Consider the following 15,361-nt stretch of genomic DNA (forward strand, 5'->3'; position numbering starts at 1 on the left):
CATCAGGCTCTTCTGCTATGAGCCTGCTTCTTTCTCTCCCACTCCCCCTGCTTGTGTTCCCTCTCTCGCTGGCTGTCTCTATCTCTGTCGAATAAATAAATAAAATATTTAAGTAAATCTATTGAAATTATTATCATTTGTGCCAATGTTGAGAACTTAGAAATATCTTTGTTATATGAAATACCTTGATAATTTCATTCTTTAGCTTTTGGTTATATGAGTAAATAAAATGCAGTTATTCAAAATAAGGTTCTTGGATTTATATTGAGATTTCTATTAAAGAGTGTGCTTTAGGTAGGGGACAGGAAATCAGTATTTTCTGGCCATTTACTCTATCAGTGTGCTAAGTAGTATAATGAGGTATAGTGGAACAATATAATATATGATCTTTAGTCTCCCAGCATTGCTAATTAGTTTGGAATTAAAACGTCAGTTGAAAGAGCTAGAGAGTATTTTAGACTGCATATTTTCCTGGTATAAACATATTTTATTTTCAAGAATTCAATATAGGCTAGAAATTTTAGAAAATTTTAGGCTTCAAGGATGAAATGATTAGAGATTGTTGATTGGTCTCTCTGCCTAAGCAGCCTTTTGCAGTAGGAGGAGCAGTTGCTTCCAGTGATTTTTTGAAGGTCAGTTTTGTTTTTATAGAATTTCAAGTTTTGAAGGAAGCTTAAAGGATATCTCTAGTAAGATGCCTTGAGTCTCCCATACAAACTGAGTAAATGTCTAATTCTGAAAAGCCAATTCTGTCTTTGGGAACCTCTAATTTTCACAAAGTTCTTTCCCTTTTGAACCAGAATTTATTTTACTTTAATTCGGTGACTTCAACAGCTGTGACTCTGTAGGCCATGGAAATTGAGCCCCTCTCCTTCAAATTGTGCTCATCTGTTCTTTGCTTGATGATTATTTCAAGTCTTATCATTATTCCACACTTTAAAAAATATTTTAATAGTTAATATTCATTGAGTACTTATCTTGTACCTTACTAATGTTTGATCTAATTAAATCCTCCCAACAGCCCTGGTAAAATCTGCTGCTGTTGCTGTTGTTGCTATTATTATTATTATTATTATTATTATTATCATTAACCAGGTGACAGAACAGGGGCAGTGGCAGAGGGGAAGTAACTTGTTAAAAGTCATGGTAGTTAGTAGAAGAGTTTGGGTTTGAACCCAGGAATCAGATTCCTGAGCCCACATTCCTCACCACTAACTTAGGCTGGCTGCACTTTGGTATGCTTCCCTTGTATCCCTTTTAAAGCTGGAAACCACCGTAAATGTGGTGCTCTGGGGATATATGACATGACATTGGCAACATGGAAAGTTTATCTTTTTTGCTCCAAATATTGCAGCCATTATTTAGGACCTAGTTGTCTTGTTCCATGATTACCCATGCCCTTAGCTTAACCTAATTTTCATACTTGTTACCTGTGTTTTAGATTTTTTTCAATTATTTATAAGCAAATCTATTGCATGACACCCTAAAAAAACACATTTCATATACATTAAACTCAGATGTTTCTTTTCAGTAGTTAAAGGTATCTTTAAAATATGCAAATTTTCCTTTCCAAGAGGTCAAAAAAGCATGGCAATTAAGAGGTACGTCATTAATATCTGTATGACCTTGCCAGATAATTTGTCCTTTCTTTTTCTTAACTATTAGATGGGATTAATAAAGTCACATCATCGGGTTGTCTCAGGTTTAAATAAGTGAATATAGCAATGTAGGCATAATATAGGCATATTCAAATGTTAGCAGGAAAAAAATTATACTTGTGCCAATACCTAATAGCTGTTTTAGGAAGAAACTCTACATTTAACTGTTTGAAGAGTCTTTTTTTTTTTTCTGATAAAGACACAGCACTTTTGAAGAGCCCAGATTTTCCTATCTACAAAGTAATTTGATGAAATTATAATGAAAACTGCTTAGCAGATCAAAAGAATATTCCTTGAAAGGGCAACAATTTTTATAACATTGTTAGGTCTCAAAAATTCAATTGATTTTAACAATAAAGGTTTACTTTGGGACTTGCAAGACAAGCCTCCTCCTGAGGGAATTTTTTTTATTTTAATTTTTAATATGCCTTTCTAGGAGGTTGCTATTTGCGTGCTATATTAAAGATATTTCAATTCAGAAAGACATTTGAGGGGGGCAAAAAGCCAAAACTGTTTCCTCTTTTCAGACATGAATGTAACTGGACATTTCTTTTTCATTTGAAAAACTCATCAGGAGGAGATATGTACTGCCATTCTCACTTACTGATAAAAGGGATATTGGAGGGAAAAGCAATTATGAATGTCACAAAGCTGCAGCTGAGAGACTAACCCTACTCCTTTGACAGGCATGTGGAGGGAATGCGCTGTAAATGAGATTTGGCACCCTGGCCTCTCAGTCTTACCTTAGTCAACACCCACTGGCTCTAGCTTGGAGTGTTAGGTGGGAGTGATTGTATTTTGCTTTTTTATTTATATGAGAGAGGAATCATAATGTGACGATTCTGAAAAAGAGAGGGGGAAGAGCCTCCTCAAACGCATGTATGGCAATGAGAGCCAATTAATTGTGAAATTACATTTTTGTGCTAGCTCTGCTGGACTTCTCAGATCTTATTTTATTATATAAACTAATATATATTATTTATATATTACATGGTACATTATTCTTTCAAACAGAGCTCTTTGCCATTTGGAAATACTTGCTGGCAAGAGTACATTGTAGAGCATGATTTATATTCTGTTTGAGTCCTTTTTTCTAGGGGGATTTAAAAGGAGTGGGTTTCTATGTACATGTTTCTAAAATCATTTATTCTTTCAACCAGGGGAACACAGTGGGCAGCTTTTGTCAACAATGACATTAATGAACCAGAGGTTTCATAGGAGTTTAGGCTCAAGAAGTTAACCAGGGTTAGACAGATATTTATGAAGTTACTTGGCTTACTGTACTGGCTTTTCCTCACTCCACTATGCCCTTAGGAGGAGGAAATTAAGAACATCCCGTTGGGGGATAGTGGTATTTATGCAATTTGGATAAGTGTTGATTGCGGATTCCCAGATATCTTCTTAGAAGCCACTTGCCTGAGGGCTCCTTTCACCCACACTGGCTTGTGTGATCTTCCTACTAGTCAGAAGCATTTGTGCCTAAAATGTCAATGGGAACGTGGTGAAGCCCAGGGAAAGGAAAGCTTAGAAGTGTTATGTTAAGCCAATTCTGTTCTAGCACCGAGGAAGAACAATTTATTTCCCTACACCTTCTTTTCCTTGTTCCTTTCCTTGCTTCTAGATTTGACTTGGCTATATAATGTATTGTCCAAACCAGACACTTCTGAGAATGAAATGGGATGCTATTAATTAAGCAGCGTCTTGTGTGTGAACCAGGACATACAGTGATTCCACCTATTCCTAGGTGTTAGGGGAAAGTTCTAGGGAGACTGAATCACAAAAGAAAACCTCACCTCAAGTGGGGGCTCTACATGGGTATTTGGGAGCCTAGAACCTTCAAATAATAAACACAATAGATTTGTTTAGCTTTGTCCCACTTTATAGATCATAATTGGATGTGCTCTACCATGTTAGGTAGAAGGTTGAGGATTTGCATGCTCGTGGTCATGGCTAAATCTTTTGTATACTACTAATCACTCTTACAGGTAACCTGTTCTGAATAGTTTCTAGATGCTTAATTTCTGATAAGCGTGCATAATTATTATTAGTTTGACACCCTTTATTTCTACCTCAAAAGCATACTTCTCTTTCAGTAGAGTAGGAGTCCTCTACTTGGATTCATAATCTCTAGGAATCGTTGAATGGTTACAGGGGATCTATGAATTCCTGAATACAACCCCTCTCCTCTTGCACAATGTGTGTGTGTAAATATGTATATGTATATATATTTATATTTAATACATTACACACACACACACACACACACACACACACACTAGCTTTCATTAGATTCCCAAGGCTGTTTGTGGCGTAAAGGAAGTTAAAAATAACTGAACCGGGGGCGCCTGGGTGGCACAGCGGTTGGGCGTCTGCCTTTGGCTCAGGGCGTGATCCCCGCGTTATGGGATCGAGCCCCACATCAGGCTCCTCCGCTATGAGCCTGCTTCTTCCTCTCCCACTCCCCCTGCTTGTGTTCCCTCTCTCGCTAGCTGTCTCTCTGTCAAATAAATAAATAAAATCTTTAAAAAAAAAAATAACTGAACCGAATGAAGCTTCTTAAAGCTAGAGTTTTACTAGAGAGCCATAATATTACATTTATACATTTTGTGTCTCCACTTCAGTTTTATCCAGAGTTAAAAACAATATAGATTGTGGGGAAAATAAGAAACACTGGGGCAATTTTCTTCTCACATAAAGGTTCTGTAAGAACTTACCTGATAAATATGGTTTTGGACCTGTCAATTGCATTGTCATTTTAGAGGATAATGGTGAGACTCATAATATAATTTCCAAGGTTTATATAATAATTCCGTTTTTGACAAGTACTGTTCTTAGCACTAATTTATGCACACATACATATATACTCCCCCTACATGCCTCAGAGTTGTTGTTGTCGTTTTCTTTAGTCTCATAGCACTATGAGGTAAGTACTATTATTATCCTCATTTTACAAATGGGAAAATGAGGCGCAGAAGGTTAGATTAAATAAGTATTTAAAGCCACCTAGCTAGGGCCTGATAGGGGATTGACACACAGTCTGACCCCAGAATCTATGCATTTAATTACTAATCTTTTCTTGAATTAATGAATTATTTATTCATGGTTTGGAAGTACCTTGCTTATGAATGAAATATGTTCAAGTCGTGAAAATCTGGGATAACTGTCCAATATACCTATAAAAGTTGGTGTGTATGTGTATATTTTGTTTTGAGTAAGAAATTCAATTTTGTTACAAGTTACGTAGATTTCAAGGTTTTGAAGATGAAATTTAGTCCTCTGAGAAGACAGTAAGAAGAAAATGAAAATTTTTGTATTGCTTAATAAATGTTTCTTACAATGTTCAACCTTATTATGGCACAATAATAAATATAACTTTAAAATAATTCTAATGATAAAATTATATCTATGTGGTACTTTAACGTCCAAAATTCTTCTAGGTGACTTGAAAATAACAATGAAAAAAGCTAGGTTCTAGACTGGAGCTAATAAAAATACAGTGGAAGAGATACTCTTACCAGTATTCTTGGTACACTGTGTCTTTGTAGCTCTTTATTCAGTGGACAGGTGGTCCACATCTTTTGAAATCTGTTACCAAGCCTCAGAATGGTGCCTGTCCTGGCTAACAACATAGATTAAGGAGAATGGGAATTGCACAGAAAAAAAGAAAGAACCTACATGTATACTCCTTGAAAATATCCAGGGGGAAGAGGGAAATTACCATAAACACAGTATATCCAGAAGTACAGAATAGGATACACTATGTAAAATCTTATATAAGAGGGAGAACGTCGGGCTACAGCTGGAGATGTGGCTGAATGGTAGAACAGTCCAGTGCTCTCTTCTACCTACCCCATTATGTATCTGTGAGTTCCAATAGGAAAGAGAAAAGGCAATACAGCAGTGATATATCCTAGGTAAATTATAGTGTTTTTGAGGGCAAGAATGTTTCTTGCCCATCTTTATCAATGGAATCCCTGTCACAAGTCACCATTGAGTATGTCCTGGATTAAGTGGAATTGTATTAATTGGCTTTTAGCTTGGAATTTGTTGTCCTTCTAGGCCCTTTCAGGTTTCCCCAATTATCAAAACATTGCAGATAACAATAAAAAATAATTTGTGTATTTGTTTCAGTGTAATTGGATTCCCATTTTGGGACTGTTGCTTATGTTTAGTGTCTCTTGGTAATAAGTTCATATGGTAACTAGTATATCAATTTCTGTGCCAGAGGAATTAGCTTTTAAGTCTTGATTATTTAGGTTGTCTTGCAAATTGGCACATTTTTTATTAGGGATTTTTGTGTAATTCTGTGGCTAAAAATTCTTTGGATTACAGAAGAAAACAATTTCATCTCTTTGTTTCCTTTCACTTTTTGGCTTTTGAATTTTTTAGCCGAATATATAGAGTGAAGACAATTCCTCATGAATGATGTCTCTCTTATCTGGGATCCAAATCTCTGTCACATAATATTTACATATTTCTCATATGTTAATAACATAATGTTCTATACAACTGTGGTCTTTAAGATGTGTTTTTCCCCCCACTTCTAATTTCCCATTTATAGGATTTTCATTTTTGTGTAAAAAAAGATTTTTTCTGTATAACAATTCTGGACTAAGGTCTTATGATTTATTTACTTTTGCTGATAGTTTATCCTGGAAGCAGGTAGGGGGTAGGTATTGAGGTCATGTGGTGTTTTCTCCCATAGGGATTCCATATGAATAGGTAGATTGATGTAGTATAGACAGAGCATTTTCATGTAGATAAATTCAGTTGTGCTGGAAGCTACTTTTGTTCATGAGTTTTTAATCTAAATTGCGAGTTTATTTTTTCCCCACTTTGAGGATAGGAATAGTGAGTTTCAGACCAAATTCTTTCTCACATAATTTTAATCTCACTTTTCTTCCTGGATCTTATTCATAATAACAAGTGGTCCTGGCTGGAGGTGAAGGGTAACAAAGTTGGGGAGAAAGGAGAAGGAACAAGGGCTACATTTAAGAAATATTTTTAGTACATTAATGTTTTTCTGAAATGTGAAATCATTCTTTTATTCCCACTGCCATTTTAGTGAGGCCTGAAAGCAGAGGATATACTAAGAAATATCGGATGCTTATACGTTTTCTTCTTCCTAAGACATCAAAGTCCTTTACTTTATATATCCGTGGAGTAGAGAGAAACATGGACTATCTCACTTTTTCAGCTAAGGAAAGTTCATAAAATGACCTATTTAACTTTACACACTCAAGGAATGTTCCGGTCTTGATCCTGTGTTCTTAGGCTCCAAGGTTTAGTTTTGCCAGCTGCATAGTGTCTGTGGCTAGCTACTTAAATTGCAGGGCTCACTGCAAAACAGAAATGTGAGGCCCTTTGATAAAAAATTATTAAGCATTTCAAGATGGTGACAACAGAGTGTTGGTCCAATCATGGGGCCTGTCTAAGAGCATGGTTCCATGAGACTGCAAAGGTCACATACCCATGATGCTGGCCCTGTCTGTGTTGCCCAGTCTTATATGTTGGACAACACCATCAGCAAGAGGTAGACACAATATGCGTTCCAGTCAAGCTGCAGGATGTAAGTACACTCAGATGTCAGTAGCAAGTGCCCAGGAAAGAATGAAGAGGCAAGGACCTGTCTAGACCAGACAAAGTGGGGTGGGAGTGAAAGCTTTGATCTGATATGTACTCAGATGCTTAGAGGTTCCCTGATGTAAGCTGGATTCTTAGCTTAGGAAAGCATGCCACTTCTACATGCTGCTAAGAAGTAGGTGGACAACTTGACTCGCTTGATAACTTGTCTGCTTAGATTAGAATTGGATCAGGGTCAGGGCAGGGCTGAGATCTCAGGATGAACTTAGACGTACTCAAGAGTGAAGAAGGATGATGTAAGTTGCAGACTGATTTAATGGTATTTCTTAACAAAGGTGAATGTGCATACATGGTTTACTTTACTAAATACCATTTCCTAACATCTAGACATCTTTTTTGAAGTTGGATTATGAGTTCAGACCTCTTCTGTGTTTGTTAAAGCCAGATGACTCCTCAATCATGTGTTTCAACAGCAACCCAAACAAAAAGTTGAATGTATACTTCCAGTCATTCATGAAGTCATTCAACGAATATATATTGAACGCTTGCTATAGATTATAGGCGCTGTTCTAGGCACCAGCAATATAGGTGAGGCACGGGATGACTCCTTGACCTTATGCAGTGTGCATTCTAATAGATTCCATAGAAGTCAATGAATTCCAATGGGTTTTGAAATAATGAATTTGAGTGTATTTTCTTAAGCTCTTTTTTTGTATTGGAGCAAAGTAAAAAGAACAGCTAGAAACAGGTTGTTCTATTTTTTCTGTAAAGAAACATTTTGTGTTATAGAATACTAGGAAAGAAAGTAGGTTCCTCATGGGACAAGGATTTTTTTCTCTACTTTAAAAAAGGATTTTAAAATCACAAACATAAAGGTTACATAAGTGACACTGCATTTGTTAGATATTTTTAACATGCAATTAAAGTAAGAATGATTTTGTGACTCTCCAGAATGCATGGCATTCTGTATTATTTAATTTTTGCCATAAAATATTTTTATGATTTCTGTGTTGTAACCTAGTGGGATTTATTCTGTGTACTGTATTATTTTGTATGACTTTGTCATTAAAGAAATGGTAGTATTGTAACTATAATGGCTCTTGAAGAAAAAAGGAAAAAAAAGAAATAAACCTATTTTTTGGAACTCTGTTGAGTTTTGAAAGCACATACTGAAGTCCTTATGAGTATAAAAACAATAGCATCCACAACCATGTATTTTGATACACCATAATATCCTTGATTTCTCATGATAGAACACTAGACATTCCAAAGATATTTCAAAATCTCTCCTTTGAAACATAGTACAACTAAAAAATGGGTGATAAGCATTCTTATTCCTACATTGTCTGTGTGCCTTCTTCCTCTACCCCTGCTCTATCACCATCTCAACTTGGCAAGACTCTTTGTTTACCATTCATGGACGTCTTTTTCCCTTCCTGTTTTTCCTTTCACATTATTTATCATTTAATTATGAAAGATACAACAGTATGTACGAGAATGTTCTCTTTATTTTAACTTCTATGCCCTTGCTATATGCAAACAGATTATGTGATTATTTGGTTTGAAAATCAATTCACTAGAAATGTGTTGAAGGTCTACCATGTGCCAGAAACTTGCTAGAGGGCAGACAGGTTTGGCAGTGAGTATGGACGTATGTGGGGTTATATAAATGCACGAGACATGCTCACGCTCAGCTGGATGTCTGCTTGAGATTCTCTCCATCCTCCCTGCCCCTCCCCCCTCCAAAATAAATCTTTTAAAAAATCCCTTTTAATTTGAGAGCTATATGTTATTTTAAGCTACTCTCAAGCTAAATGGCATAGGTTACCTGACTTAAAACCCCATTAAAATGTTCTTTTTTGGGTCTCATTTTGTAATTGTTTCCATCAAAGAAACATGGATAAGAGAGAAAAGATCTATAGACAGACAATGATAACAAATAAAAAATATCACTCATCAAAAAGAAAAACAAGCACAGAATCTCAGGTTAGATTTGGCTAAATAGGACGGCAAAGATACTGATGGGTTACATGGAAGCGCACTGGCAGATTTTGAACTCTGTGTTGAAAGGATAGGTATTGGGCATATCAGTAAGGTGCTTCATGCCTTACTGCCTATTTCCGTAACCTTTATAACAAATTTGTGTGGTGAAGATCAGTGGCCCCATCTTAGAATAAGTGAGAACGTTCGAAGCTGTTATCTTCCCAAGACCACACTGCTAGCCAGTGGCCAGGTCAGAGACCAAAGTACAGAGACCTTCCCCTGTAGGAGGCCTTCCCCAACCCCTCCATTCTGTCTATGGACAAAATCCTGAAATTAAAGACCAATGTATTCATTGAACAAAAATGTACAGCTCTACCTAGTTATAGATTTGGAAAAGGAGGGAGCATAGTTCTAACCAAACCAATTTATTTTATGTTAGTTTTCAAGTCTAGTAAAATGCAATAACTTACTTTTTAGAAGTTCTCATTTCTTTTGTACCAGTGCAGAATTTCTTGGAATTTTTAGAATATGCATTCTTAGAATATAATATTTCTTTAAACATTGTATTTGGTGCCCATTAAAATAATTTCATTCTGAAGAATTTTTAATAGAAATGTAGACTAGATATTATGGATATATTTGGATTGATAGATAAATATCAGATATCATCTCTTTATTCTGTTTACTTCACTGTGAGCATGTTTGTTTAAATTGAGTTGTATCTTATGTGTGATTTTTTTTGTTTTATGATTGTTTTTAATCCCTAGTATCTAATTTATTTCAGCAGATATACATGTCTTTCTTTAGAGTTTAATGCAATCTTTCCAAATGCAACAGAGCTTTTAGGAACATGCAGCTCTGTGTTTGTATGCCAGACAATGCTGATCTTCGTTGTTGCCCACATCACTGAGATATACCAGGCACCCCTGAAAGGGATTTTAGAATATTACATACCCCTTGAAATACCAAGAACAGCAATGCTTTATTTGACTGAGCTGGCCTGAAGATTTCTACTGCATAGTAACAACGTTTGTCATTCTACAGATCATTAGCAATGGGTCCTGCCCACCTGAACACTTAAGACCTGAGTAAATAAACAGTTAAGACTTAGTAAATAACATTCATTTGCCTATGTTAAGCAACCCTTTTCCAACGGGCGCGGACACACACACACACACACACACACACACACACACACTTCCTTCCCCTCCCCCCACGTTATCTGACTTTATTTCCAGGCTTTTGTTATTTTGAACCTCTTTCCTTAATGTCAACTTCTTTAACCAACTGATTTACTGTATATGGTATAGGTTTTTGGAATGAGGGAGAGGAGGTTTCTAAATCCCATGCTTAGAAGACCATTTAGTTAATCTCTTACCTAAACAAAGCCTTAAGTCTCTCATCTGTGTAATGGGCATCAAAACGCTTACCCTGTTTATTTTGTTTTCAAGCTTAAGTGAGAAATAGATGTTTAAAAAATCCTGACATCCTATCTTAAATATTAATCTTCCTCTCCTTACCTTTCTCAGATATGTTGTAAGGATCCAATGAACTAACATGGAGTATAATGACAGGTGAAGAAGAGCCTAGAATTTGAGTCAGAACTGGGTTCAAATCTTGGCTCTGCCACGTATCAGCTGTGTGACTCTGGGGTGTTATTTAATTCATTAAAATAGTTTCTTAATTTGTAAAATGGGAATAATAATTCCTATGTCATGCAGTTGTTGTGCATATAGTGTGAAATGTATATAAATTGCTCTGTTTGGGGCCTGTGTTTACCACACATTACTAAGGTCTTATTAAAATACTCTAGCCCAATTACCTATGGTCTGACTTCCATTCAGCTTCTCCCAAGATGTCTTCTAAACTAGATTTTAAGTATTTGAGGATCAGGGACCAGAGTTGACTCCTTATCGAACTTTGTAGAATCACCTCGAATAGTGCCAAATACATTATGCAATGCTTGTTCAATTTCAGGCCAGTAGAATAAATGCCTGAGATTTTTGGCCTACCCACCTGTCAGCCTTGGGATGGTCAGTAGGAGCAACAGGTTTGGGTAAATCTTGACTTGTAATGAAAGCTGAATCAAATTCATAGGTTCTCCAAGTATAATACCACAATGATTGTATTATATGACTAGAATTCTAGGAAGGGTTCTATACTTGGCTCACACTTTTATAATAACCATTAATTTACTCTGTACCTAGGCCATATCTATTGCATTGCTTTAAAGAATGGGTGTGTGGGGTGCCATTGATGTTACATAATACAGCCTGCTACATAGATATATACTATAACATATACTATGCGCTCTGATGTCTTCAGTATGATTACTCAAAAGGATGAAAGTAATATAGATATATATATATAGATGAAAATATATAGATGAAAATAATAAAGAGGAGAGAGGGGCACCTGGATGGCTCAGTGAGTTAAGCATATGCCTTTGGCTTGGGTCATGATCTCAGGCACCCTGCTCTGCAGGGAGTCTGCTTCTCCCTCTCCCTCTGCCCCTCCCCCTGCTCAGGTGCACTCTCTCTCTCTCTCAAATAAACACATAAAATATTTTTTAAAAAAAGAAGAGAGAAAGTGAATGAACATTAGCAAAAGGAGAATGATCAGGTTGAGTAGATGGTGAGTTCTAGCAAAGACTGCCTTGGCCACTGCTTTTCTAATTTTCATATATTGGATCTCTTTAGTCTTATTATTCAGTTATAATTTGGTGTTTCAAAATATATTTGCAAAATCATTTATAAAATCATTGTAGCTGTGCACACTAAAGTTAATTATTTGGTAACTTGAAGAGTAATTTAAGAATACATTCTTAGCCAACCAGGAAAAATAGTTTTGGATACCAAAATTTTAGTATGTTTAAAATAAAAATAAAACACACTGACAAATTTCCAATGGTTTTCAAAATCTTAAGTTTTTCCTCAAGATTTGCTTATGCAATAGGGATCTTTTTTGATGTTTTGCATGATCTGCCACTTGATGCACTATCCCCATGAGGTAGATCTTAATTTTTTATTAATAACTACATAAAACACAGAAAGTTGAATGGTTGGTCTTAGGAGGTCACAAAACATGAAACAGTCAGAATGGTATTTTAGGGTTATAAGCTTTCCTGCCTGATCAATTATTTTAGAGTCTTTTATGTGGTTTTGGTTATGGAGAAATTGAAAAATAAATATGTCTAGGGTCTAATTGCTGTATATTAATTATTTTCAGACCAAAGGAGATGCAAGCTTCCAGTTTCTGTTATGTTTGTTTAATATCTGTGTAAATCATCAAGGCCTTTTTTATCCAGTCTTAGCCAAATCAGATATGATCCCTATACTTTCCCATTTGTGTTTGAAGATACAGCAAAAGTACTCATCACTATAGTATTTATTGAAGTGAAAATTGATATATGATTGTATGCATGCATAATAGAGTTGAAATAAAGGCTGTGAAATTTAAGAATAGTTGGAAAGGTTGATGTGGTCTTCCCTACCTTGTATTTCTATTGTTTAAGGGCTAAAACTCTTGGTTTAATAATAAAGAATAATTAGAATTTATTAAAAATAAAGAATTTATTAAAAGTTTTAGGATTTCTCAATTGCTCCTAAATAAGATATATGAAAAGCACTTTTCAGATAAATGCTATGGAAAGTTAATAAGAAAAAGAGGCTATTTTCTTACACTGTGTCCTCTGATTTCAATTTCATTTTAATCTTCCTCTTTTTCCCTTAATTTGATTTCAGAGGGCTGCTGAAGTATCAAGCTAATTTAGATACCCACCCTCCTGGCTGCATCAATCCTAATGGAACCCACTACCAGAATGTTCACTCACCAGACCATGCCTTGGAACATTTTCATGAAACTTTCTCTGGAGGACTTTCAAAACCAGATGAACTTACCCAAAACAGATTCGTGAACATTTGTATGGAAGAACCCAGGTTTCAAGCTAATTTTCCACAGGTCAGATTAATTTTATATCTTTGATGGTCTCCTCAAAGTCCATATTTCCATAATTATTGATCAGCATTGCATTTAAACATGTTTTTGAAGGTATATAACACAATTATAGAACATTTCAGGATGTTTCAACAGCAAGATAGCATCTATTTTTCCATTAGAGGCAGCTGGCAGTTCAAGAAGAAAGACCTATGATATTACAGAATATAAAAAATTCCTGGTCGTATAACTGGTCATATAATCTTTGCATACTGTGGCACTTGTGCTTTCCAAAAGAGAGGTGACAAAGATATTTTCCCTGTCCATTGAGAAAAGTAGTTTGAATAATAAAAACAATAGTGAAAGGACTAGTTATAATTATTATTATGGTATAGCATAATATGGTATGATATTATGTATAATATTATCAATGATAAATTGTAAAATTAATTTATCGAATGCTTGGTATCATCTGCTAGATGCTGTGCTAAAATGTACTGCATGCATAATTTCTTTTAATATTCACAATAGCCCTTTGAAGCAATTAAATTCATCCTTAATTTTCTGATGATGAAATTGTGACTTAAATACATAAAATACCTTGAGCAAACTCTACAACCTAATACAGGTAGAAGTAGAGTCCAAAACCAGGTCTTTGACTAAAATGCTTGCTCTTGGAAAACTTCTTATCCAAATACCCAGCAAGTGGTTCCATAAGGGCCCTAATCTTCCCATGGGGGTATGGGAGCTGCCGATGTGGGAATTAACAAGCTGTACTCTGACTATGGCAGGTGGAAGTATGGGACAGTGATGTCAAATACCTCTTTTCAAAAGAGAAGAAAGAGGAGTCAAAAAGCAGAGTGAATTTATAGATGACTTTGGAATGAGTATGTTAGTTGTGTGTTTATTTTTAATAATAATCCTCTAGGTTTCTCATAGACTTTGCAATTTTCAGAGTTTTCTTGGCTTCTCACAATGCTATCTGTTAGGCAGGACAGGTAATGTGACTCCCATTTTACTTATGTGGAACTTGATGCTCGAGGGGTAAGTGACTGTTTCAAAGTTGCAAGCCTGCTGCATTGCAAGGCTTGTCTTGTGATGCCTACTACCCACACAGCATCCAACTAAATATCAGGAAGAGGCATGATCTGTCTGCATGGAAGGAGTAAGGTCTGAAATAGCTATGTAAATAAGGTTTAGAAAAAAGTAACTGTTAAAATAAATTTGGGTCGGAGGGTTCCCAGTTATGGGGGAAATATGGCATGCTGTTCTAGGAGAAGGGTTGGCTACACAGGACAGGCTTCTGTACTTCTGAGCATATGCAGTGGGTTATCCTGGGATCGGGGCTATCCATCCAGCACACATGCAAAATTGTCACACTTTCCAAATTCTATAAAATACCTTCTGTTCATATTATTTTTATTATGTAAAAGTAAGTTGGAAGCAACATGCTTAGTATACCCTATATTTTAAAATACATTCATATACATATTTTATATTGTATATACATTATGTATATACATAATGCATATATTATGTGCATTAAAAATACCCAGGGTTGAGTAAAAGGCATGGCATAAGAAAACATAATGATATTGTAATAGTGATGTAATGGGAGAGATGGTAGCCATACTTATAGTGAATATAGGATAATGTATAAACTTGTCAAATCACTAAGTTGTACAGCTGAAACTAACATAACATTGTGTGTCAACTACACTCAAGTAAAAAATAAATAAATAAACTTAAAAAAAAAAACTTACCTGATAGTTTGAAGAATTCCAATTACTCCTGAAAATTAGAACATTTTAATACCTTAAAATAAAAAAAAATATTCATACATATATCCAGGATTTCTTTTTTCTTTTCTTTTCTTTTTTTTAAAGATTTTATTTATTTATTTATTTATTTATTTATTTATTTATTCGACAGAGATCGAGACAGCCAGGCAGAGAGGGAACATAAGCAGGGGGAGTGGGAGAGGAAGAAGCAGGCTCACAGCAGAGGAGCCTGATGTGGGGCTCGATCCCATAACGCTGGGATCACGCCCTGAGCCGAAGGCAGACGCTTAACCGCTGTGCCACCCAGGTGCCCCATTCTTTTTTTTTTTTTTTAACAAACATTGGACTGGTACATTTTTTTTCTAAAATTGTCTTCAGATTTGAGCATTTAACTTCCCTTTCTTCTCTTTTTAGATGAAG

The 15,361-nt window shown here is 35.6% G+C and overlaps 1 protein-coding gene across 4 annotated transcripts in view; it reads left to right on the top strand.

Annotated features, from left to right (window-relative positions):
- Positions 1-15,361, top strand: part of NOX4 (NADPH oxidase 4) — a 183,579-nt gene that overhangs the window by 57,630 nt on the left and 110,588 nt on the right. For all 4 annotated transcript variants that reach the window (XM_057316663.1, XM_057316662.1, XM_057316665.1 and 1 more), the window contains one exon: positions 12,968-13,184. In XM_057316663.1, coding sequence (XP_057172646.1) covers positions 12,968-13,184 — 217 coding nt within the window. The remainder of the gene's footprint in view (positions 1-12,967; positions 13,185-15,361) is intronic.

This window comes from Ursus arctos, unplaced genomic scaffold (assembly GCF_023065955.2).
Source record: "Ursus arctos isolate Adak ecotype North America unplaced genomic scaffold, UrsArc2.0 scaffold_22, whole genome shotgun sequence".
In the NCBI taxonomy this organism is placed as follows: domain Eukaryota; kingdom Metazoa; phylum Chordata; class Mammalia; order Carnivora; family Ursidae; genus Ursus; species Ursus arctos.